Genomic DNA, 25010 nt, shown 5'->3' on the forward strand with positions numbered 1-25010 from the left:
CCACTGGCTCTATGTTCTTAATTTTTGCATAATTTTTGGCTCGATTTGGCGTTTTGGAAATGGATGGTTCGTAGTTGCACCTGGGTGGTGATGGCCTGTGACGCGCAGGGTAGTTCTTGTCTTATCATTTTGGTCTTGTTACTATTGCAAATCGAGCCACTGTGTTCTTGTGAAGTGTGTTCTTATTAAAAAGAGTTTATGTCCGTTTTTAGTTTAGTTTAATTTACTAACTCGTGAATAAAATACCAAAAAAGAAGGGAAAAAGCTCCCTCAGAAATCATGCCCTAGACATCAGAAAATCAGTCATGAGGCTACGTTCCCACATCATCGAGAGCGAGTTGGGCCGTTGGTGCATCGGCACAAATCGCTAAACCTACCACTGATTTAAACAGGAAGAGGTTACTTTGGAATTTTCTATAGTAACCCCCAAATTTAATTGATAAAGGGGAGGGAATGGACAAGAAAAGACTCTTTTCTCCACTAACAGCCGATGCACCAGTCCTACCTAATAGCATCCAAATAAATGCTAACAGCATAAAGGAATGCCTAAAGGTACGAGAAATTTTATTGAAGGCATCAAGAGAAAAAGAAAAAGGGAGGGGGGGCGGGAAAATAAACAGCACACTATATTTGTCGCCTTTCATTAAGCAAAGTGAAACCAACCTTAAATACCCCCAAGAATAACCTAGAGAATAAGATCCGCCATAAATCTTGCCCTAGCATTACTAAACAAAACCCCCGGAGGCCAAGACTACTTCGCAATTCCAATAAACGAGTAACGCAAATGCAAGAGAACCACGAGAAAGCGTGGCACTTGAGACCAAAAATATGAATAAAAGTCAATAATCAACTCAGGAGTAACAGCCAATGCAAAAGCCCCTCGTGAAATTAACTCTCATTAAATTTCATTAAATTATCCTTAAATTCAATAAACCCCTCCCTTTAACGCCCCTACCTTCGAGAGGAAGAAGTTTGTTAACGCTCAAGGCTAAGCAATGTACCTGTCCTTTTAGTGGGTACTGCGGGGAACCAATGCGCCTGTTCTGCTGTGGTACGATATCAGATGATCTGATGCTGGCCGTCAGAAATGAAAGTTGAAAGACACGGATAAAGGACGTCCTTTACAAATAACACGGAAGCTGGAGCACGAGTATAATCACCTTAAATTTGGTTAAAGATCGGTCTACCACATAAGAATAAACAAGCTTGTTATTTGTAGATGTCTACCCTGTGATCAAATACTACAAAATGAAGGCCTAAGAAGAGAAGATTCCCAAGTCAGGGCACAAATATTGTGGAAAAGAGAAACCGAACTTTTAAGCCGAGACTAAGGAAAGAAAAACAGTTACCAATGAATTATTTCAAAGGGTTTGTTTCAAATGTAAAAGGTTTTTACGATGGCATCAACCCTGCAACGCTGACAGGGGCCATAGATGTAATAGTAGTACGTCAGGAAGATGGAAGTCTTGTTGGGAGTCCATTTCATGTTCGTTTCGGAAAACTTGGTGTCCTTCGAGCTAGAGAAAAAGTGGTAAGTTACACTCATTTTCATAGCATATGGTATGACATTTGTGTAAAGATAGGACGTGTCTCAATTTGCAAATTGGACGTTACATTACATTGCTGTTTTTTGCGCTACAGGTATTTTTCATAAACAGACACTCTAAAGTTAACGACCCCTGACCTGGCTATGAATGGACGTGAAATTCAATATTATGTTCACTTTGATGTCAGGAATATTGCCATCACGCAAGACAACTTGATTTTGAGTCCAACTAATATACGCAATAGCTCTTGCTTTCTTTTCACCCTCAGGTCCCGTTTACGAATAAAGGAGGAAGCGACATTTCTCACCCAAGTTGTAACTGATTGTTTTGCATTCCAGAGATTAGATTACGATGCGGAAATGTCTGTGAATTATTTCTCTTCTTTGGATTACTGATGCGTTATTCTATCACCATGCCCAGTGGGTGGTGCTAATTTTCATGGAATAACTGTTTTTCTATAGAAGAATTGTGAAGATAAAACAAATGTAATTACATGATTGTCTCACAAGGTAGAATCTTAGTGGGCTTTCATCATATTAAAGCAATTGGAGAAATATTTAATCAGCAATATCTTCTATGTTTATGCACAATGATCAAATCTGCAGAAAGGTTCTTGTGATATAGTCAGGAGTATAGCATCTAGCTGTTGCAGAAATTCAGGTTTCCAATTAGTGGGGATGTAGCTTAGACCAATGATTGTCTCACAAGGTAACACCTTGATGGGCTTTCACCAAATTAAGTGCCAAATATCTTATAAAAGCTTAAGGCCCCCACATCACCATTTTTCCACCATTGCATCAAGGGGTCAAAGCGGCTTATCTCCCCAATTTTTTTCTAATCTTTGAACTTGCGAGTTGCTTTGCCAAAACTGTCTAGGAATGTTTTTGTCAAGGATTTCATCAATCTCTCCACAATAAATACTAGCATGTACAACAGAAGATAACATTTCTTTAAACAGTGGAATCCTTATTTTAATAAAGGATCAACTCAAACAACAGCACAGCCTTTTTTGCTGAAATGATAAGGATTCCCTTGAAGTGGCAAAGTCACAAGTAACAATTCCACCAAATCACTTACAGTAACAGTCCATGTTTCTATCAAAATGCTGAGTAAATAATTTCCAATTTTTCTCAATTTCTCCAATAATCTACACTGCAAATCAGCTCTTGCTTCAAGGTTGCAGCTCAATGTGAAACATAGTAAAGCAAATCACTCAGACTGGAGAGAGTGTCTATTCAGAAGCCTGTTTGTTTTCAACTCTACCTGTTTTTTCAACACTGCCTGTTTTAAGAATTCAGTTATGTTTACTGTGTAATCATATTGTAAATAGCTATGAAACTTTTCCTATATCTTCCTTTTGTTTTATATGTTTTTGGTATGTATCACACAGTTTAAGAATACAACCATGTAATATTAAACAACCATGCTCCCAAAGCTTTACATGAACATTGAATTTGTAAATCATGTAGCACAACTGCAAAGAAAGCAAACAGAAGAAAATGATAAATCTTAATAAATAAATATCAACTGTTGATTGATTTATGATTTTATCCATCCTTGTTCAAGGTTGATATTTCTGTCAATGATCAAGATGTTGATTTACACATGAAGCTAGGAGATGCTGGTGAAGCATTTTTTGTCCAAGAATGTCCAGAAGAAAGTTTTCCCACTGAACTGGCAACTTCTCCTATTCCTTCTATGGATGATCTTATGCGTGAAGGTGTGAAGCAGCTGCATCAGGCATCAAAAGAGCAGGTAAGAAGTTGCCTGAAATTATTTCAGGCATTTGTACCCCCCTAAGTGTTGTGTGTTCTTGTATGAATCTTGTTCCTATTTGGTACTTGTCTTTCTATAGAAGGGATGCAGCAGCCACTTGAGATGGACTGCCATAGACTTTTATAAAGAATTAAGGCTATCTTTTGTCTGGTTCTTGGAGTGTAAGAATCTTTAAACAAGTGATTAGTTTTTTGAGATCAATTATTGTAATGTTAGATAAGTTGTTGAAACCATGGGATCCCTTTTTTGAAACACTGATAATAAGTTTTGTAAAAAACAGTTGGATCAGTTGACACTCTTTCCTTGTGATAGGTTTTCAGAGACCAGGATAAAGCATTTTCTGCAACCTCACCATAGACAGAGTCCATAAGAGAATAAATAACAATTAAGCTGTTTAGACCTGGAGGCGTAATTCACCTGTGCACAATCAACAGGTGGTGCATGATTTAGTCTTTTAGAAAAGTAACCTCAATGGTGTTTTATGGTCACAGAAAAAATACTGTGTAACCCATAAACTAGCAAACAACCAGCATATCCAGAAGCAGCTAGGCTTTAAAGGCCTATCTCCATTAAAGCGAAACTCAGCGATCGCGCACGCAGCTGCCAGCGAACAGCTGGCAATTGAATCTCCATTCTTTCCTCTGATCGCTAGCGAAATGCATGAAAAGATGTTTCCCTCTTCATTTCTCGTGACTTCAGGTGCATTTAATCAGCAAAATACATGGCAGATAGACAGCATTTTGCGTTTCTTTTAGCTTTAAGACAGAGAGAAAGTAGTAAACATAGAGTCCAGAAACCGAGAAAGTTATTTTGTGAACGTTAAAAGAAAGACAAATTTCATCACATTATTTTGGAGATGAAACTTTGCGATCATGGGTTTTTTTTCTATATTTTCACCTAACATTAAAAATGTGAGATCCATCATTTCCATATTTTCTATGGTGTCCTCAGATCAGCCTTGATCTGCCTGAGAAAACAACTGTTTACAGCTTGCAATCTTGCAATCTGCATAGAGTTACGTAACCTTTTATTGGCGATCACCGAAAAGTTCAACCAAATTGAACTACTGAGCGAAACGCAGCGACCAGGGCGTGGGTGTAAAATAATCATGTATCCATGCTCTCTGTTTGCTGGTCACTTGTTTCACTGATTTTTGCTCTGATGGAGATTAGGATTAAGGCAGTGGTGTCGTGGAGTGGGGCTCATCCACTGTATAGAAGCCAGTGCATGTTTGGTTTGGTGAATTCATTACTTGGCAATTGGAATTAACCTTTTTGCTACTGATTTTCCATTAATGAGCAACTTTCTATCAGTCTTTTGGATTTGGTAAATAGTTTGAATGATTTCATAACACAGCAGAGAATCTTTATCATTAATGGAAGTATATATAGGATGTGGCCATAGGTGTGGTCTTGGGTATGGCTTCTAGAAGTTGGTTACAGTACAGCCCCCCTTTCTAACTTTTTAGGAAGGCATACCTACTTAAAGGGTTTTGAAACTTTATATTTATGATGTATGCTGCTGTCTTTAGCTGTCATTACTTTAAGTTTGGGACTATTGCATACAAAATTTAAAAAATATTTCTATTGACAGAAATTATTTCAGGGAGAGATGTAAGGAAAGTTTCATAGATATAGTTTCATTAGATAGGTTTACCTGATATATTTGGATATGCTATGACCTTTGTTTTATTGGTTTTATTTATTTTTTGTTGGTATTTATTTATTGGTATTATTTGTATACTTTAATGTATTTTGAGAGCTTAAAGTCAAAGAAGCAATTGCTTTTTAATTCATTTGATTATAAGCTGGCTGAAACCAATTAATACTACTAATGCCTCTCGTTTATCTAAAAAATACATATGTACCTAAATCAAATTCCTAACAAATGCGAAGAATATGTTGCCTTGTACTAATTCCCGTTTTGTCAACCTTTTGTTAAGGATAAACTGGAAATTGAAACCTCAACCCAAGCATTTACTTATGGTAGCTGGGGTCAAGAACCAGGTGGGACAAGTAATTCATTGAGCGAGGAAGGGCTTTTGGTGCCAGTAATTTCTGCTGAAAGTAAACAAGTTGATGAAAACCAAGAAACAAGTAGCCCTCCCACCCCAAAGAAAGATGGCACACAGTTGGATAGTCCTGAGAAGCATCAGAATGTGGTATTTATTCTCCTTATCAAATTTAGACCTCAAAGTATTTGAATCTTGTAGTATTTGTGCAAAGATAAGATGGACAATCAAAAATTAAAAAGCCGCAGAGTCATAATCATTATTTGTTGAAAGATTATGCTGCTTGTTTACCAGCTGGAGATATTAGATTATGAGTGTTTTACTGATGTGCCATTAGATGATACACTTGATCTAAATCTAGAAACTTGTTAGTTTGGCAACTCCAGTTTTTCCTTTGCACATACATTAAATAACATGCTATCCTAAAGGACAGTGGTTCATATGTTCTGTGAAATAGTATATGCAAATAATGTGGAACCTCTGCTATACTACTTTTGAACATTTTCAATGCATCTGAAGAATTTTCAAAATGGATAGTTTTAGAGCACTTTTCCCTAAGGACACTTTCATAGGTCCAGCCCATCAAATATTTTGGTAAATTATTATTTGTAATTTGATAAAAATGAATGAATTTAAGATCTTGGAATATTTCTTATTGCAGAGTCCTGCAAGGGCACTTCCAGATGGACCTACACCTTCTGTTAGCATTCCCATTCCAAATGGAAACAATAACAGAGTTAGAAAAATGTCTGACAGTGATGATCAGGTATTTTATGTTAAATTTTCTTAGAAATAAAGAACTTCTTTTTTGCTAAGATACTTCACAAGTTTCATCTCTAAAGATTTTAAATAAGCTAGCTCTTTGTTATTTCTTGATTTGTTTAACTTCGGATGACCTCTACTTCTAAGAAATTCTCTTAGTTTATATGATTCTTTTTTTCTACATTTGTATTATATATCAATAAACAACTAAAACTAACAATTAATCAATTTGAATCTCTGATATATAGAAATTTACAAGGTTAACAATCTAGAAAAGGATCCTAAAATTCTAACAGTGCTAGTTATGATTTGTTCTGAAAATTGGTTGAATTTTTTAAATAACTGCCGAGTTGCATTCATATTAATAGATTTAGCATGCCAGCTTGCATCCTCTATCTAAACCTGTATTTATTCTTAATTGCAGCTCTCCATTGCTTGCTCCCCTGAAAGTCTGGATTTTTTGACAGGGGAATACCCATTTTCTGATATGGATGTTCCCATTGGCACTTCAGTTGGGACCACAAAGTAAGATTTCAGATTCCATTTTTTATCTACCAAGCCTGGTACATCCAAGTATGCAGGAGTAAAAAAAAGTTGTATAGAAATGGTAGATGGGGGTTTGATCAGATAGCAAAGAAATTTTTAATGGGAGGCTTGATTACTTGATGCTAATAACTTGCTCTTAAGCAATTATTTTGGAATATATGAAATAGCATACACATATTTAGATGAAAGAATTTCAAATCTTTGTTTAAATTGTATCTATAGATTTATGGTATTATGTAACAAGTGGTGAAACAGGAATATGAGAAACAGGGCAGTATAAGAAGCAATTACCTTTGTATCATTCAACAGACTAATGAATAAGATATATTGCCTGGATGTATATAATGTGATACCTGTTTCCCATTTCTATTTGCAGTAGTGGAAAAGAAAGGGTTGATCCAAGAATGGTTCTTAGTGACACTGAGGCAGAAATTGCCACAGCCCAACAGAAGGAAAGAGTTAAAGCTGATACAGATGTCACTTGGGAATGGGGAGAACTCCCTCAGGTACCATATCCAGTTTCTTTTTTATTTGAATATTTCAGAAAGCAATGGCAGTGTGAAATGAGAGAAGCAGTCTCATAGGCTCTTTTGGACATGTTAGCCACAAGATTCTTACAAATTTGATGGTTGGGGATGAGACGTTTTCTCAGTTACCAGAAACAAATTTGATGCCCCTTATGGTGGAAGGCCATTTGCAACTTGGTTTATGGAATGTCAAAAATGTAGATTATCAGTATCGTCAGATATTGTCAAGAACTGATCCGATTTCTTAAATATAACCTTACACAACAATTTAGCTCACTGTATTAACGGGGTTAGTAGGAATGAGTGTTTAATTGATTGAGCTCTTAGAGTTTGCTAGATGCATTGGAGGCACTTGATCAAGCTTGGGTGTCTCTCCATGCAAGGCCTTTGGGTTGCTGGGGCTGCCACTGTCAGAAAATATGGACATGAATAAGAAATGATTTTCAAATCAGCTCAGATACAGTTTTGGTGCAACTGCCCCTTTGCTGCTATCTGGTTTGAAAAACTGATTTTGTATTGATGTGATCAATATTGACAAAATTGAAAATATATAATGTTGTGTTTTGATCATACCTTAAGTTTTTGTTTTGAATCTTTGTTGTGAGCAATTACTCATTGCAGGGTCCAGTGAAGATTGAAAGAGGGACACAAAATGAATCTGGTTAGTTTTGTTGTATTCCCATGTCTTCAAGTACATAGAAACTTCCTGATAACAGAAATCATTAGAATCTGATACACTGGTGATAGAGGGTGTCCTTTGTTTTGAATATGCTTCTACAAGACTGCAGAAATAAAATGGCTAGAACATGTGTCTAAAAGGTTGCCATCACTGTTACACCCTGTTTTTCTTTTTGCTATGCAATCCCCTCTCTTGCCAAAGGTTGTACAGGGTCTCTAGTAAGTAAGTACCAATTGTAAACATACTCTACAATGAATTTGACTCGTAAAACTTCATGCAGATATGGGCTTTTAAGCTCTTTGCATACTCAGGTGATCTTGTTTATCTAATTATTTGTATGTTAGTTTAAGTTATTGGCTGTTTATATGTTTATTCGAAGTTTATTTCCACTCAGGAAGGAAGAAGCGCTCCGAGAAGACATCAAAGAGCAAATCAAAGGTGAGAATCTATTCTGTTAGGAAAAGCCTAATTCTTAGTACAAATATTTTTGTAAGCCACTGTCTAGAGCTTTGAAATTAGATCATCAATTTGGTAATACCAAACAGCAATTTGGTAATACCAAAAATATTGATACAGCATGAGAAGTTTGTGCTATGAGAAGTTTTCAATGTCTAAAATAATTTAGGTTGGTTACTCCACAAGAATCTGCTGCTTCTACTTAGAAAATAAAATTGTTAGATTTTCTGCGAGATTTCTTGAAATAGTATTACTTTAATAAATACTTTGTTTCCATTTCCGAAAATATTTTTCCTTTGTTTGCTACCAGCATCTCTCTGAGGGTCTCTACCTTGACGACGTTTTACAAGCTGATGCTGAAGTGGCTGCATTGTATCTCAACAGGCAAGTTCTAATTTTTTGTCAGTTCAAGGTTCTAGCCAGGTCCCATTTGCTTTATAATTGGGACATTTTTGGTTCTTAATTTGTATTACATCGGAACCACATATTTCATGAAAAGTCTTCGGTACCTTTAACTGGGAAAAATCTTCGGTACCAATTCGCATCAAATGACCTTGTGCAAATGTGACTATAACCGAGAAAGTGTTATTTTTCAGAAATTTTGAAGAGCATAGAATCATTAGCGTACCTTAATCTCCCTGGCCTTTCTGAGAAAAGGGAGCTGAAGGACTAGGTAAAGTAAAATTTGTCGATGAACACATAGGTGATGAAAACTTCGTCCCTTGATTTTACTGATCAACAACCAATTTTACCAGAAAATTGGAGGGCTGTCAGACCTAGTTTTTTCGTTTCAAATGGTTTTGCTTTAAGAGTAACTTTCAATATTGTTTCTTTTCTCGTTGCCGGATGACTTATTCGGTTTACTGCTTATTCTATGCAATTTTAATATTTCATTTTCTATTATTGAATATGCAGGCAATCATCTTATCCAGAAATAGATATCGACTCTGGAATAGGGCAAGACTCCAAACCTGTGTCTCCTGTTGAGAGCTATAAAACTACAGATAAGAAAAAATCTAATCAAGAGAAAGAAATTGGGTGAGTCTTGATTTAACGAAGTGCAAGAAGTTAAAAACTGAGTTTTCTTGGGAATGCTGACAAGGACATTTGTCAGTCCTTTTTATCAATTTCAATCCAGTGCTGGTTTTTTGGAGGAAAACTATTTTCAATTTGTTTCCAGCGCATCCCATGTTATCATGAGTTAAATAATTTCGAAACTATTTTTTTTAATTCTTTTGTTGACTATGGGTAACACCAAGAATTATTCTTTGCAGATTCGATGCGAGCGTATCTCTATCTCTGTGCGGTGACCTAAAGCGTGGAAAAGTTGACTCAGGTAACAAGCTATGCATGGTGTTCAATCATTCTTCGTTTTCAGGTCTTTCAAGAATTACAAATCAACTATTTGTCTTTCTTACGCTCTTTTCAATCTATGCGATTACGTCAGGTTTAAAAACGTTTTCTGAATTTTCAGCGTTTGTATTGCGGAAACCTATTTTTTGTTTGTCTCATTTCAGAGAAATTCAGGGAGGCTATGGTTTCATTTGAAGAGTTTTGCAAAAACCCAAGCATCTTAAATGACCCCAAACTAGTCATTAAAATGAACAACAAGTAAGTTTATTTGATGAGTCAATCTTCTTAATTGTATCCGTTTGTCTTTTACCACGAATTTAGCACCCTCAATTCAGTATCAATTCTCAGTCAAGCAAAAAATCAATCAAGCAGCTGGGTTGCCGCAGTTGATTGAGTAGGGGCGTATTAAGTGCAAGAATCTTAGGATAAATTTTAGGGACATACTTTTTATCTTGGCTTTGAGAGTATCTCAATTTATCTTTGTTTCTGATTAGGATAATGGCATTCAAAATCTTAACAATTTGGTGGGATTGCTCGAAGAATTTGTTTTTTTCAAAGAAATGGTCCAAAAGAGAGGATCATTGACACCCCTCCCTCCTGTGACCACGCCACTGCAGTTGTAATGAGATGCAAGTGTCTTGAATATTTGTTGTTGTCATAGGAACATCTCTGTCTCGTTTCTGTGTATGACGATTTTCATGTCAATAGGTATTTGATGTTTGGTATCAAAATTTGATGTTTATCTTCTGTCACAGGTATTATAATTGGCAAGTTGCAGCTCCATACGTCATGGCATTAGTTGCATACAGAAAACCACTACATAGGGTAAGTATGCATTTAAATGCTAAGAGGTATGGATTTAAAGTTACAAATGATACACGTAATACGGAATGTAGACAGATGTTGGAGTTAACTGCAGTTTACATCGAGAAAATTTTCTTTCTTCTGCCGTCCAATCAGCCAAAGCTTTGAAAACCTACCCCAGACAACCAACAATGTGTGGTCTATATGTGCTAGTTGTGATTCGCTTATTGCAAATCGAGGGGCAATTCACTCCTGCAAATAGCGTACGAGATTTTCCCTAAAACAAAAGGGTTTCTGGGGATTTTTAGATAAAACAATAGGATTTTCACAAAAGGTGTACGAGATTTTCTTGGAGTGATTTGCCCCTCGTTGCAAATGACCTTGTTTGTGTTGTCGGCCATATGACTTAGCAGCCAATCCTTTTGCACTTTTATTTTCTTAGGGGAATTTTAAAAGGTCGAGACGGGTGTACAGAATTTATTGCCTGACATTGTTATTTCTTTTCAGGAAACAGTTAAGTCATTAAAACAGCAATATATGCCTAGAAAAGTGAGTGATCTTCCATTGAACCTTTAATATTTCATGAATTATTTTCGTTGCTTTTCTGCAAACTTTTATCAAAAGCCGTGTTTGTTTATTGAAATAATAGTCCTAAGCAAGAAAATTCCCCAGTTAAGCTCAAACCTCGATCAGTTTGCATCTGGCAAATGTGAAGGTATTTTTGACAACCTCGTGGGCACCAAAAAGTAAAATAGCTGAATTTGAGACAGAGAAACCTAGAAGATTATGTCAAAAATCTGCAACCCTTTATAGGTCAATCAGAAATGACTGTGTCACTGAAACTGTCTAATCTTTTTATCCCAAACTCGTTTATTCGAAGTCAAGATAGTAAATTGTATTTCCTTGAGCCCCCACCCCTCCCATATCCTGAGATATCCCAAATCCATCTGCTCTAAACCTTAATGGGAAACAAAAATTCCAAAAGCAAGATAAGCGGCCTTCTAATATATATGAGAATAATTGTTTGATGCTTTTATTAACAGAGAAAAGGCTGGTTTTCTTGGCGCACTACGAACGACGAACAGGTAACACTTACCGTTTGCTGCTTTGGGTGTCTTCTGCAGATATCTGAAATGAATGAAGTGAAATCAGATTATTACCCACAAACCCCAACCTTAATGAGTCAACTAAACAGATCATTACAGGTTGATTTGCAATGTTTACAGTGCTAGGAAAAAGCAGCATCTTTTTATCGCAACTCTTTTAGTTACCCTTAAGAAATTTTCTTCTAAACTGGGCACTTCAACCTTTTCAATTAGAGGAGCTTTATAGTCACATTACTGTCTTATGTTTAAGTACATTTGCCCAAGACCATTTTACAGTGTTATAATAATGTCTCCTTGTTTTTTCTCACTAGTAGATTAAAACACATGCAAAAAACGGTTTATTAATTTTCAATATTATCTCAAATATTTTGCTGCCTATCGGCGACGTCGTCAATTATTTGATGTGTTGCTTAATCTGGGATTATGTAAATAGCTATAACCTCTTTCGTGTTGTGTGTCTTTATCAAAATTGCTTTGGAAATCTTACAGGGTGAAATAAAATGTAGATACAAATGAGTTAATGGGATGCTTGTGAATGCAATAAGCATTACCAGGTCTTTTTGCCATGCTCATACCCACCCAGCTTTATTACAAGGATAAAAAGTTCTCCTTTTCTCCTGACGAGCAGAGTCCGATGTGAAGCGAAATAAGCCTTTACTATTGTCGCATTAACACCAGACTCAGCACATGACCCTACTACATAATCTAAGAGTTTCAACTTTTTTATATTCCTGTTTCTAGAGGGATTTAATTATTAGGTTTTAGAAGATTTGTTTGCATTTATTTTATTCAAAGTTATATCTACGAAGTTTTAGCAAAACATGTAGTATGTAGTCACCTTTTTGTGTAGTAAATATGTTGTGAAATACATTTTTTAATCATAACCCGTGAAAATGTCTTATGATTAAACGCTTTTCGATTCATCCGACCAGGACTCATCAGATGAAGACGAAATCGGTGCAAAGAAAGCTGAAAGACCCCATAGGGTCAGGTCTTTTAAATCTGATACGTCTACAGAGTCTGATGTAATCTCACATCACGATCAAAGAGGAAAAACAAAGGATAGATATAAAAAGGTGACAAGGCTGTCCTCGAGTCAGTGGGCTTCGTTAGGCCTTAGAGATGGTGAAAACAGTATTACGTTTTCAGTCACTACTCAATATCAGGTAGTTTATTTTTTTTTTTCTGAAATTGATGGTTTAGATGCCTTTGTCGTTTTGGATACCTTTTCCTGGCCAATTAGTTTTTCTAACTGCTCTTACTAGTTTTAGAAAGTAGTTTTAGGACACCGAGATACTTGTGGTGTAGTGCCCTGGTCCTTCCTCTCGATGCGACTAAACTTCGGCAGGGACGGAATAACTGGGGGGTATAGAAGGTGCGATACCTCCCCATATTTTTGTCTCCTTCCGTAAATTTTACTGTGATTCGGTAAAAGCATCTTTTAGTGGTCAGTAGTAACAAAACAATGCAAGAATTTTTTTTATTTATCTTCTTATCTTCGTTACCTTGAAGTAAGAAGCTTAATTTTTAAAATGTGCGTTTCCATCATTTTCCAGTCATCTGAGAAGTGTAGGACCAAAATCCCATCATTATTTAACACCCCCCCTCCCCCATCATTGACGCTTAAATCCGTCCCTGCATCTCGAGATTCCTTCAGCTGTAATTACAAAGAACTGGTAACTCTTCTCACTCCATCTGAAAGTTTGATCATAGCAATGACTCTTTCATCTGTAGTTCGCGACCCTAACTAACCACTGAGCCATCTTTTACATAATACTGTCAAGTTATTAATAAAAATGATCAGCGAGTTAATCCAATCTTATGTACTAAATTAATCAAAGTAGGGGAAATTACTCCACTTTTTCACTTTCTTCCCCTCACCCTCCCTGGATTCGCTGTCTTTTGAATGCCCCAATTCACAGTATTCTTCTTAGATTTGTTATCTCAAACCTACAATTTAGGACATCTGTCTTTCGTAATTGCCTATCACATTTTTCAAGCATGCCGTTGCAATTTTCTTGTAGGGCACAGCCTCTTGTACTGCAAAGATATTCTTATGGAATTGGTGTGACAATATAGTGATATCAGATATAGATGGGACAATAACAAGGTCGGACGTTTTCGGACAGATTTTACCCTACGTTGGAAAAGATTGGTCCCAAGCAGGTGTGACTGGACTGTTTACTAATATAGCAAAAAATGGCTACCGGTTTGTTTATTTGTCGGCTAGAGCAATTGGCCAGGTTTGTTGTGCATTCATTTAATGCTTTTGCCATTCTGAATCGCTTTAATGTAAAAGGCGATAAATAACATTTTCTTAGCTCGAAACCTATCGCATTACAACATTTCTTTTATGAAGATGTAACCCCAGATAAAATTGTCAAAAGATTCGATCGAAAAACAGGTTCAGATAACTGGAATTTTATGCAGTAAGATGTAACATCCTTTAAAGATAGTGGTATTCTTTGTGGTTTGCCGTTGTCATTTCATTGATACTTCTTTGCGCAGGGTTATATTTGAAAAGTCTCGCTTGTGAGTTTGAAGCTACCTAATTCACTGTGAATTTTAATGTGAGTTTGAAGCTACTCAGGCACTCGTGTACAATTTGTAAATTTGTGTCAATGAACAAGCCACGCTTTTTAGTTTGTATTATCCCTCATTTCTCATCTGTTTTACACACGAGTCTTTTTCACGCATTATTTACAATAAGAATTTACCATCTTCACTATACAACCTTTTTGACACATTTTAACCTGGTTTTCTTATAATTATCATCAAGTACACACTGTTTTGCTTTTTAGGCTGAACTGACCAGAAATTTCCTTCGAAGTGTTCAACAAGGAGAGTTGAGACTTCCCAGTGGACCAGTTCTCCTCTCACCAACTTCCCTCGTAACAGCTTTTCAGAAGTGAGATGAATAATTTCCTTGCTAAATTTTCTTTTCAGACTAGCCAAAGCAAATTTGTTGGGATCTCATGAATATTTTCTATTTTTTATTAAAAACAACATTTTCAGACTCAAAATTGCTTTTCCTCAGGGCTTAAGGTTCAAAATAAACTACCAATACTTATGTTGATGGTATGACTATTTGAAACGGAGTATGATTACATAGAGGTGAACAGTTGCAAAAAAGCCACATTCAATGCCCATCTATTTCTTCTAATGATGTCACAAAATTATGCCTTGTTATAATACTACGATCTGTTACTGATATCGTATACCAACCAATGCACTGGCACCTTTAGCTTACTTGGTTTCAATACACTGAACCTTATACTGGTATCGAACACCAGTCAATCACGTAATGCACATTAATGTCGACTGTGAAGAAATTTTTTGACCCAGGGCTATCAGAAACTTTGTTTGCTTTTTTTAACCCCCACTATTTTGCTTTTTCTTTCTTTATGCTCATGCTTCATCTCTATGAGGCAGGGTACGTGTGTTAAGTGCTTGAAGAATTTTTCGAACTGAGTGTATCCTGTAGTATAATAGGTCAAACGAGTCTAGTATACGCGAGTTGGTTTTTTAAAAAAAGGATACAAATCTCAATTACAAGGCACGAACTGTTTTCCCATCGTGTCTTCCCCTCGCAGTAAGTTGCCTCCATTTTATTCCGTGACAAAAATGTAAAATTTAAGCACCAAATGTTCATATTAATATATCTGAAGATTCGTTTAAGGATCAGGATGTTTGAGTTCTGTGTACAAATATTATTATTCATATTTTTCTGTAACTCCAAAGCAAAATCTAAATGAATTGAATTTGGGTTTTAGAGAAGTAATCGAGAAGAAACCGGAAGAGTTTAAAATTGCATGTTTGAAGGACATAAAAAAAATATTTCCACCAAACAGAAGCCCTTTCTACTCTGGATTTGGTAACCGAGTAAATGTGAGTCTTTAACTACACTTTTGTCCTTACCAAATTTTAGACACATACTTGGTTGATCAATCCTTCTTTCTATTTTGTGTTAATTATTTTGATTTGGGAGAGAAGGGGTGATATGGTGGGACTTGAATGTATTTACTACTTAAAGGGAACAACTTTTTCATCTTCTTCTCCAAATATAACCCAAATATCAACATCTTCTTTAAAATTGTAAGTTCCTAATCACGTTTTAAAAAAATCTGAAACTTTTTACCAAAACATAGGCATACTTATATCCATAGGTGTGCCTGCCAACAGATCTGCTCCTGTTTTTGTGACAATTTTCAGCTTTTTAAACAACCAGTCCGTTCGCTTGTTAAAACAATTTTTGCATGATTGTGCGAGTCTACATTATATAAACGTGAAGATCAAATTCAACGTCTTCTGCGGAAATAGCTTATGCTTATGTTTTTTCTTAACAGGATGTTTGGGCCTACAGAGCTCTTGGCATTCCGATATCTCGAATTTTTACGATCAATTACAAGGTACTGTTCTGGCTCTTTGCAAGTTTTCATTTATTTTAAGCCAAGATCTTTCCGTGGAATCTGACAGATCAGTAGATCAATCTTATATCCCAGATTCTGAAGCCCTGCCCCTTGAACATTTGCAGGGCTGGCATGATTACCCTTCAAATGCACAATGCAACCATTAAAGACAGGTTCGAGTGTATTTCCCTATTTGACGGCTTTTTTTATCTTTCCTATTTGACGGCCATTCATTTCTCTTCTCCGGTAATACCGTTAAGGAAGGTATCATTTCTTGGAAGTCTTAGTACCATGCGTAGAGGATGGGGGAATCTCCTTTTTGTTTTCCAAAAACGTGCGTGATTTTGAGGCTCATCGAGAAGGTGACGCGTATTTTGACGTCAAAACTGGAATGGGCGTGGTTGAATAATTTCGCAATCATTCGATAGGATAAAAGGCAAATGTGGCACGCCGTAGGATAAGGAGGATATTTTGACTGCACAACGTCCGTAGTTTGATTCGAAACCAGTAATGCTTGCTCTACGAGTTCTTCATAATCACGAATCGATGGAGTTTCAGGACTCACTTTCTTAAACGAAAGACAAAGGAATATTCCGAAAGCATTGATTCAGCAGGTAAATTCCCTCTGATCAATCTTACTTAGGCCATAATTTTGATAGCGGTATGGCCTAAGAATTCGACACTTGACAGAGCGTTGCCTTTTAGTCGTTTTATGTAGCTAGAAATTGATATTTGTATATGTAGCTTGAAATAGCCAGGGATGTTAAATTGGGTATGCAAGGGTGTTGTAGAGAGATCAGGGGTCATTTTGAAAATTTGGTTTCGGTCTTCGAAAAAAGTCACTCGATGGCAGTTCAAAAGACCTATTGACTCCTAAACAGGAGAAGAACAGTGTTTGTATAATCGAACTGTTTGTGAAGCTCTCGATTCCTGGTACTACTTGCCAATATTTTCACCAAACTATAACATATGTTTATTTATGAAGATCTGAAATAAGAAATTCGTTTTTTCCACATACTGCAACCATTGTTGGAGGTCTAGCCTAATTCGAGCAACTGACTATACCGGACTACACCGGAAAAATTGAAACAAGCCGAATTCAATGCATCGTACGATACTTTGACCTTTCGAAAACCATGGTCTTTCAGGTTCTATCACCTTGGACTGTCTTTATTTGACGCCCTTTGTCGACCTGTTGCATAGTTCAGTAGGCTAGGAATAAAGAAAATTAACACCTTTTTTGGACACAAGACTCGAGGTGTGAAAGTCCCTTTGTACAATAAGACAACAAGATAGCTATACTTTTTCGTTATATTTCTGCACCACATCCCCGTATGCAGTTTCCTAAAGCTATTTTCCTAAATGATTTCATATATACATCTTACATCTGCTTTCTATTCCGGTGATTTTGTTAAGTAAAGTTTAGAATGTTTTTGAAATTTACAATTTACTGTTTTGAGAAGAACCAAACATCAAAGATTAAAGAATCCAACTTAAAGATTATATTTAGGACTACAATCTCGCCTCTCGACTAACAGAACCAAAATACGAAACTAGCAAGATTTCGTTCTTCCTTCAATAAACTTTTCAGATAACCATCCCTAATTTAAGCATATAGTGTAATGTTTATTTACTTAGTCAAAATTTCCTTGATGTATTTCATATCTTAAAAAATTACTTGACCATTTTCTCTGTTTTAGGGCGAAATCAAACATGAGTTGACATGTGCATTCTCATCTTCGTGAGTTTTCAATTACGTTTACTATTTCTGTTGCACGTCCTGGACTACGAATAATGCATTATTGATTTATCCAACATGTTGTTATTCAACTATTGATAGGCAGGAGCTTCACTGATTTTCAAATTTAGGCCCTGTCTCATCCTTCGCCTTCCGTAGTGTTGTTGACATTACTCACATTTCTAGGCTCAGTACTGAAAATTCCATAACTGACGGCCACATCGGAATACACAAAATAATACTGACCTCTTGACATCTTGATTAACCTATTGCTGAAGTCAAGTAAGAATTAATAATTAAAAACAAATGACGACCTTTATACATGTAAAGGGTTAACTCCAACTGAACGAAACTTTATCTTTTTAATTGAAATATTAAGTGTAAGAAAACAGTTTTAAGATTCATGTAACTACTTTTGCTTACCGTTGCCAATTGCCAATAATACGAAATGTTTGCATACAAAGATTCAGTTTTCCTTCTTCCTAACGCATCTCCCATCCAGTACACCCGTGTAACAAGCTCGGCGGAGATATTTTCCACGAGGATAGCCGGTATATATGGCTAGGCACAGAATGACGGGGATTGGGGTGTCGTTCAAAGGGGGAAATTGAGACTGCCTGGGACTAAAAATCTCAACTTGCAAGGGACGTGGGGAAACAGTAAAATGCGCGTGTTATTCGATTATTCGAAGGGGGACTCCCCGGTCAGGAAATTTTTATTTTCACCGGGGTTGTTACACAGGGGTATTCCATTATTAAAAAGTCACAAAGTTTTTGCCAATTCGAGTATTACCTATCTTTTAAATCACTTCCTTACAAAAATGCATGTATTTTGAAAGTAGCATGCTCGTATGTTCTCACGCTGCTATTTGCTAGGCCATATCTATTATCACCATGAAATATACCCTTTAGACTTCTACACCTTCTTATTAAGCCCAGTATAAATGGAATAAATGTATAAATGTCTTTAGGCCGACAGTAGCCTGCTGACACTTACAGGACAATTTAGGACAATTATCCTGTTTTGTTTATTGCAACCAAATGCTCTCGTTGTCATAGTTATGAATTCCTTTGCATGGTGTTTATGCCTTTGTTGCACGTAGCCAATTTAAGATAAAAGTATAGAGATAAAAGTGACTGACTACCGTTTTCTTTATCATAGTTCCATTTTCAGCGATGATTTTTAGCGATAATTTTTAGCGATGCTTCCCTCTATTTTAGGTATGCAAAGCTTGATAGCTTGGTTGATCAGATCTTTCCACCAACCATTGACTCAGTGGCTATTGATGAGATATGCTCAGATTTTTCCACTTTCAATTACTGGAAAACACCCTTCCCTGATGTGGGTGATAACCTATCCATATCAGATGACGAGAATATTGGTCTATAATGAATTGCCGTGAGTCTTTATCAGATTTATTTTCAGATACTTCGTTATTTCAATGTAGCAAAGGAAATTTGACTGGTTGAAGAGCGGGGGAGTTTAGCTACGATTTTAAAAACACCTCCGATTTTACTAAGAATTTCGCACTTTCAGTGCCATGATTATTCTTTTTAAATTACTTCGATTGAAAGGCCCAGTATGATAAATTTTTGAGCATGCTGAACCTGTCTAACCAGTTGTTACCTTACCTTATCTTCCACACCTCAGAATATCTTGTTAAATTCACAATTTTTGATTTGAGTTTCTTTGTTCCGGGTAACGAGCGTTGAAACGTTCGCATTGGAGCACTGGCCAATTTTAGATTTCAGAATGATTTTCTTAAAAGATTTTCTCTGAAACGTTGCTAATAACGCTCTAGATACCCGTGAAACATTTTTAAAATTTCAATGTACATTAAATAATTCTTCAATTAGTGCCGAGATAAATATCTGCCTCTTTCTATTCTTGACAGTTATTTCAAAATCTTCCTTTAATAAGTTGATATAAAATCTTCCTAACAAGTTATATACTTTCAGATCTTCCTTACAAGTAACTTCAACATCCCCCTTGCAGTAACAGAGTGAGTGGGCGCAAAAAATATCTTGAAAAGGGGCGTTTACTGGCGTTCCAAAGGGTGCGGACCCCTAATCAACCATCGTTCAGCTCGCCTCCCCCCCCCCCTAATCTTATCACCCTGGCTACGCTACTGCTTCCTTTGAAGTTAAACCACATCTTTCTTGCAAGTTTTATGATTCCCAATTTTTCTTACAAGTTGTCCTTTCACATCTTTCTTGGCAGTTACTTCAAGATCTTTCTTACAAGTTACTTCCAAACAGTCTACAGTCAAAGTACATTATGCGCTGTTACCTCTATATGTTCTCTTTATTTCTCATCTGCTCGCATATTGTTAACATATTACACAGTAGTGTTTTCACCGTAATATTTTCACCGAATTGGATGTCTGCTCGCTTGGCTCTAGTAATTTCAAACAGAGAAACAGATAATGGTCGCTTAAACTTTAATAGTAACTTTCACTGTTGGTGTTTCGTCTTTTCATTCTTTTCTTGGATTAAACCCCCGGCCCTGCTTTTCTTTCTCTTTTTGGTAAGCTGTATGATATAAAGGTATGGGGACAAACATTAAGTCAAGAGCACGGGGGGGGGCTGCTCATAATTGAAATTAACAAGGAGTAAAAATGCAGGAGTTGCAGTTAAAGCTCCAATATAAGCTACCCCCCCCCCCTCCCTGTTATCAGCCAATCTATCTCGGCCTCCCTAAAGCGTCAGCACGTCATTGATTTCTTATAGCATTATTACCTTCTTGCGTAGTGTTTTTTCTGGCTGTGCATTCCACCCTCAGTTTGAAGCACCAAACATTTTTCTCGTGTAACAGGACTGGAATCCAATCGCTAATTCATGCTAATTATGCTTATGATAATCTTCCTGTTTGTATATATTGTAATCGCTGTTTAGAATCATTAGTAAGTTCATAATTTCAATACGAGTTGCACGCAATCTCTCACTGTCGATCTAATAAAACCCCATTACACTTGAAGGGGAGGGGGGGGGGGGGTAGAGTCAAGTGATACTGGATTTTATTATCTTTGGTTTTCAGGTATTACCTTTTGTGCTTGAAATGTAATCCAGATAGTATTTTTTTAAACTAGTATAGCAACATTGCAGCAGGAACAGTAGAAGCAGGGGAAAGGGGCTGAAGGCGCTAAGCCCCCTAACGATTCCCTAAATATTCTTAAAACCAAACAGTGGCATGTTGGGACCCCAGAACATTTTAGCATCCCCCTCAATCAAAGATATGCTCCGCCACCCTTGCATTTCACAGTTGTCGAAACTACCGTCCTTGTCGTTGACAAACACTTGATATTGATAGATTTTGTTGATATTTCCATCAGTTTTGCGGATACCAGCAACCCAAAAGAACAACGCAAGGGGCGGTCAAGATCTCTTATCATCATCAATAATCATTAATAATCATGATCGGCTCCTATCAATCAACATCACCGTTGCTATTGTTATCGTCATCATCAGTCGTCATCATTACATCAACCAAGCACATTAGCCAATCAGTTGCTGTGGGTTATCATATGATTGTCATATGACTTCTTGAATGATTGAGTGATACCCTTGTGATCACTGTTAGGCAATCACCCACTAGGATTATTCTCGTTCAGTTTTCAAGTTCTTAATGTTAATTCTACTGTCAACACCGTCTCTGCTTTTCCTTTTACCATTGTTACCTGGTTGTTGCTCAACTCAGACAGATTTGCAGACACTGTTATTTGCAATGAAACTTTATCCCCATGTCAATACCCTCTCTTTTGCTTGAGCTCTTTCGTAACGAGATTATCTGTGATTTATTTAATTTAACTTGCCAATCTGTTAGATGTCTGCGATAAAGTTGTTTTCAGAATCCTGCCAGTTTGTCGATAGCAAAAAAATTTCGATTGAGTCTTTCAGTTAGTTGTTAAATTGGGTTTCATGTTCAGCTGAATATTAAAAGAGAATAGACAAAAGTATCATTCAATTGCTGATTCACTTCAACCATCTTTTGCAATGACATTTTCCCGTCCAACCCCTTTTCACCTCTATTGATATGCTGAAATCAATCTTTTTACTCAACACTCCACATGCAGATACTCAACAGGGGAACCCTTTATATGAGACTTTGACCTGGGTGGACCCCTTTTGCGTACTCCATTTTGGCTTGCATTGCTGATAAACCGGAGCCACTCCAATCCCTGAGTACCTTTCAAATGAAAGTAGAAAGGTAATTAGAGAACTATTAAACTCCAGTACAATCTCCTGTTTTCAGCGTCTGATTGATTGCACCAGACATTTGACCTAGGGGTACCAACCACCCTATGAGATGGGGCTTTTTAGTTGGAAATATAACGTGTCACACCCATAAATACCATTATTATCTATGCACTGGAAGTATCAACGTTTTTCTCTGTTTACAAAAGATCACTTTTCAAGCTGATTATTTCTACTGATAAATAGAACCTGGTCATCAAGAAAGTATTACCTGTGACAAAAGCCACCTTCGAGGGAATAGTCTGCGAGTGGGATGTCTTTTCTTGGAGATGTAGGCTAAGCAAGTGCAAACATTTGATAAGACTGGGTTTTGTAGGGACTGGCCTGAAGTTAATGTTATCCTAGGCTCTGTTTGTTTATGTCTAATGAATAGCTATCTAAGAGCATCCCTTTTCTCCTCAAGTTGGAAACTTGTGTGTTTCTTTGAGCCATGACGTCATCCTTGTTTGCCCACAGTCCTCTGAACCACATGTGATTTACCCAAAGCTGTGTCTGATTCGAGATATTTCAGACATCTCGTGCCTTTGACGAAGACTTGTATCTTAACCTTTGCCCTGATGTTCTAACGAATGGTTAAATTAGATTGTTTTGACGTCATGAGCTGCCCTAGGTTTCAGACACCGGCTGTTGTTGTTTTTGTTCTCTTCTCGTTACAACTGGTTTTATCATGGTTTTATGCATTCAAGGATTTCGGCACTTTGGATAGACACTTTTTATCTTTTTGATACAGTTCGTGTTCTGTGACCACGTGGTAAAGGAATCTTTCTCGTTCTTTATATGACCTCCTTTCGTTGATCCTCTAGCCAATGATCCAATGTAAGTGCTATTTTTCCATAGTCAATGGGGCCAGGGCGCCATATTCCCAGAGATTAAACAAACTCTCTGGGTTAAACAAAGCGTTTTTCGAGCAGTTTGCAGCAGAAATTTCAGACAAAACCCCTAAACTCAATAAAATACCCCTAATCTAAGTTTTTTTGGAAAGGACTGCTTTTTCCCTCGCCACCCTCTAATCCTTGTAAGAAAATCTAGCAGTAGTTTTGAGTTACAAACCGGACCGGCGCCTTGCGTTACGAGAGAGATCATATGAGCTTGGTCTCGTCTATGCTACGTATGCTAGCTTGCAAATGAGGGTAAATTCCCACTAGAAATATGCAAAACTTGATCAAGTATGGAAGTTTGGCTTATAGAATCCTCGATATATCTCACATGTATTCACTAAATGTGAACCTTTAATTTTTACTCTCAGTTAGTTCTGCTGTCTTTAGTTCTTGAAACTCTCAAAGGCCTCGATCCAGTCTTTTTGTAATCGCAGCAACGCTTCTGTATACGCAGCAACTTATATATTGTGTGGCAAGTTGTGTGTATTTTCAACATGGTGATTGTACTTGCAGCAATTTCCATTTTTGTTTGCAACAAGTTTTTGATAGTTTCATGTTCCTTTTAAGCCACCGTAGAGTGTTCATTTAAATCACTCTCAAAGGGGCGTAGCTCAGTTTTCGCGCCAACAAAGAAAGTCCATCAGCCTTTATTTTCCCTAAAATTACTTTTTTTATTTATAGGTATCTAGGCCAAGATAGTCTCTGACTTAATTACAACACATGATACAATAATTCATCCACAAAGTTGACAGGAGTATTCTTAGGGAACTTGAGTTGAAACGCAAATTCTGTTACTTTATATTATTTTGACTTATTTACTTTTTGTTGTATCTTTTTCAGACTATGCAAAACTGACGACCTACTGTGGCGTGGGAATATCAAATATCACAATCAACTTCAGCTCACAAGCAGATACAAATTGTCAAATAGAACAGAATAGTATATGAATCGTGCTGAACACTGGCAAAATGATAAGGGGCTGTTCCACAATTACGTCACACTGAAATTGCCTTTTTTGAGGCAAACACCCCCCCCCCCTTCTCTGCCTAATAAACACGAAATTTTAGTGTAATGATAGGGATAGAAGATAAGGTGAAGAAATCTTATTCCTCTTTCATATGTTTTTTAACTACAGTTTGTACCAACAAAACAAACAATCTAGTTTGTATAACTTTATGTCAACGTGGCAACAGCAAACACATACCATTATTATCAGTCACTTGTCCAAATTGGTTCTATATCATCCAATACAGTGTTCCACTTTCATGAACTTTATCTGAAATATTACCCTCCTCAACATCGATAGCATGCCACTCGAACTGTTGAACTTTAAGGCGGCGGGCGGATTTTTTTTACCGTGATGCCAGGAACTTGAATCAAGTAACACCCACCCCCACCCCTAATTTACCGTCATGGAGAATCACGAAAAACGTGTTGAGCCACCTACCCCCAAGGTGTGACTTTTTTTATTGAACAGCCCCTAAATAGAATGTATAGAAATCTTAAATTCAAGATATTGTTGTAAATACATTAACTGATATAGGATATTGCTTTCAAAGAGCTTTTTAACCCCGTCTGTTTACCTTTTATGAAACATATCTGGCGAGTTCTACTTTTTAGCTTGTTTTCTGCGTTTTCGCATTTTCGTATTGAGGACACCTAGAGATTTTCCTTGCACTTCAGCAGGCTACCTGCCGTGCAACATAGACCAAAATAAAGCAGCTACCTAGCTCTTTATTTACTGTGCCATCAAGAATGTACAGAAGGGATATTTATCAGAAACTGTTTGTGGAAGCTGTGTAGAATATAGTGACTAGTCTGAAATCGTCTTAACCTAACTGTATTCTAGCGCCCCCTCGTGTGAGAAGTGTTTTTTTAGATGCACATCCTGATGTGTAAGTAAAACGACAGCTGTACAACTATTGAAATATCCCTTATTCAATCAGCCCCGCCACCAAGTTCTGGCTCTGTGTACTGGCTGTGATCTGTTGAGAATTCAAGGGTGACACCGCTGAATTCATACTGCCTTCACAGTCCGAACACAGACAATGGAGTTATGATTTGGTGCTTTTACCTGACGATAGGCGTGCTCGCCAGACTCGCGGAACTCGCCAGACTCGCGGAACTCGCCAGACTCGCGGAACTCGCCAGACTCGCGGAACTCG

The 25010-nt window shown here is 37.0% G+C and overlaps 2 protein-coding genes across 2 annotated transcripts in view; one reads left to right on the forward strand and one right to left on the reverse strand.

Moving 5' to 3' along the window:
• Positions 1-1032: 1032 nt before the first annotated feature.
• Positions 1033-24457, forward strand: LOC135689845 (phosphatidate phosphatase LPIN3). The gene is made up of 23 exons (XM_065207211.2): positions 1033-1531; positions 3114-3302; positions 5266-5484; positions 5996-6100; positions 6521-6621; positions 7019-7148; positions 7791-7830; positions 8243-8286; positions 8615-8688; positions 9220-9342; positions 9579-9640; positions 9822-9915; positions 10413-10482; positions 10969-11010; positions 11505-11546; positions 12500-12733; positions 13592-13810; positions 14369-14475; positions 15341-15455; positions 15914-15976; positions 17677-17717; positions 18935-19112; positions 23686-24457. The coding sequence occupies exons 1-22, from the start codon at positions 1352-1354 to the stop codon at positions 19101-19103; spliced, it is 2463 nt and encodes an 820-aa protein (XP_065063283.2). The 5' UTR covers positions 1033-1351; the 3' UTR covers positions 19104-19112; positions 23686-24457.
• The window catches only part of LOC135689836 (exostosin-like 3), a 42508-nt gene continuing 29055 nt past the window's right edge, over positions 11558-25010 (reverse strand). Inside the window, exon 7 of the mRNA XM_065207201.2 lies at positions 11558-11589. The gene's annotated coding sequence lies outside the window, so the exon portion shown is untranslated. The remainder of the gene's footprint in view (positions 11590-25010) is intronic.

The sequence above is a fragment of the Rhopilema esculentum genome, chromosome 5, assembly GCF_057945365.1.
Source record: "Rhopilema esculentum isolate cy_ngs chromosome 5, ASM5794536v1, whole genome shotgun sequence".
Taxonomy (NCBI): Eukaryota; Metazoa; Cnidaria; class Scyphozoa; order Rhizostomeae; family Rhizostomatidae; genus Rhopilema; species Rhopilema esculentum.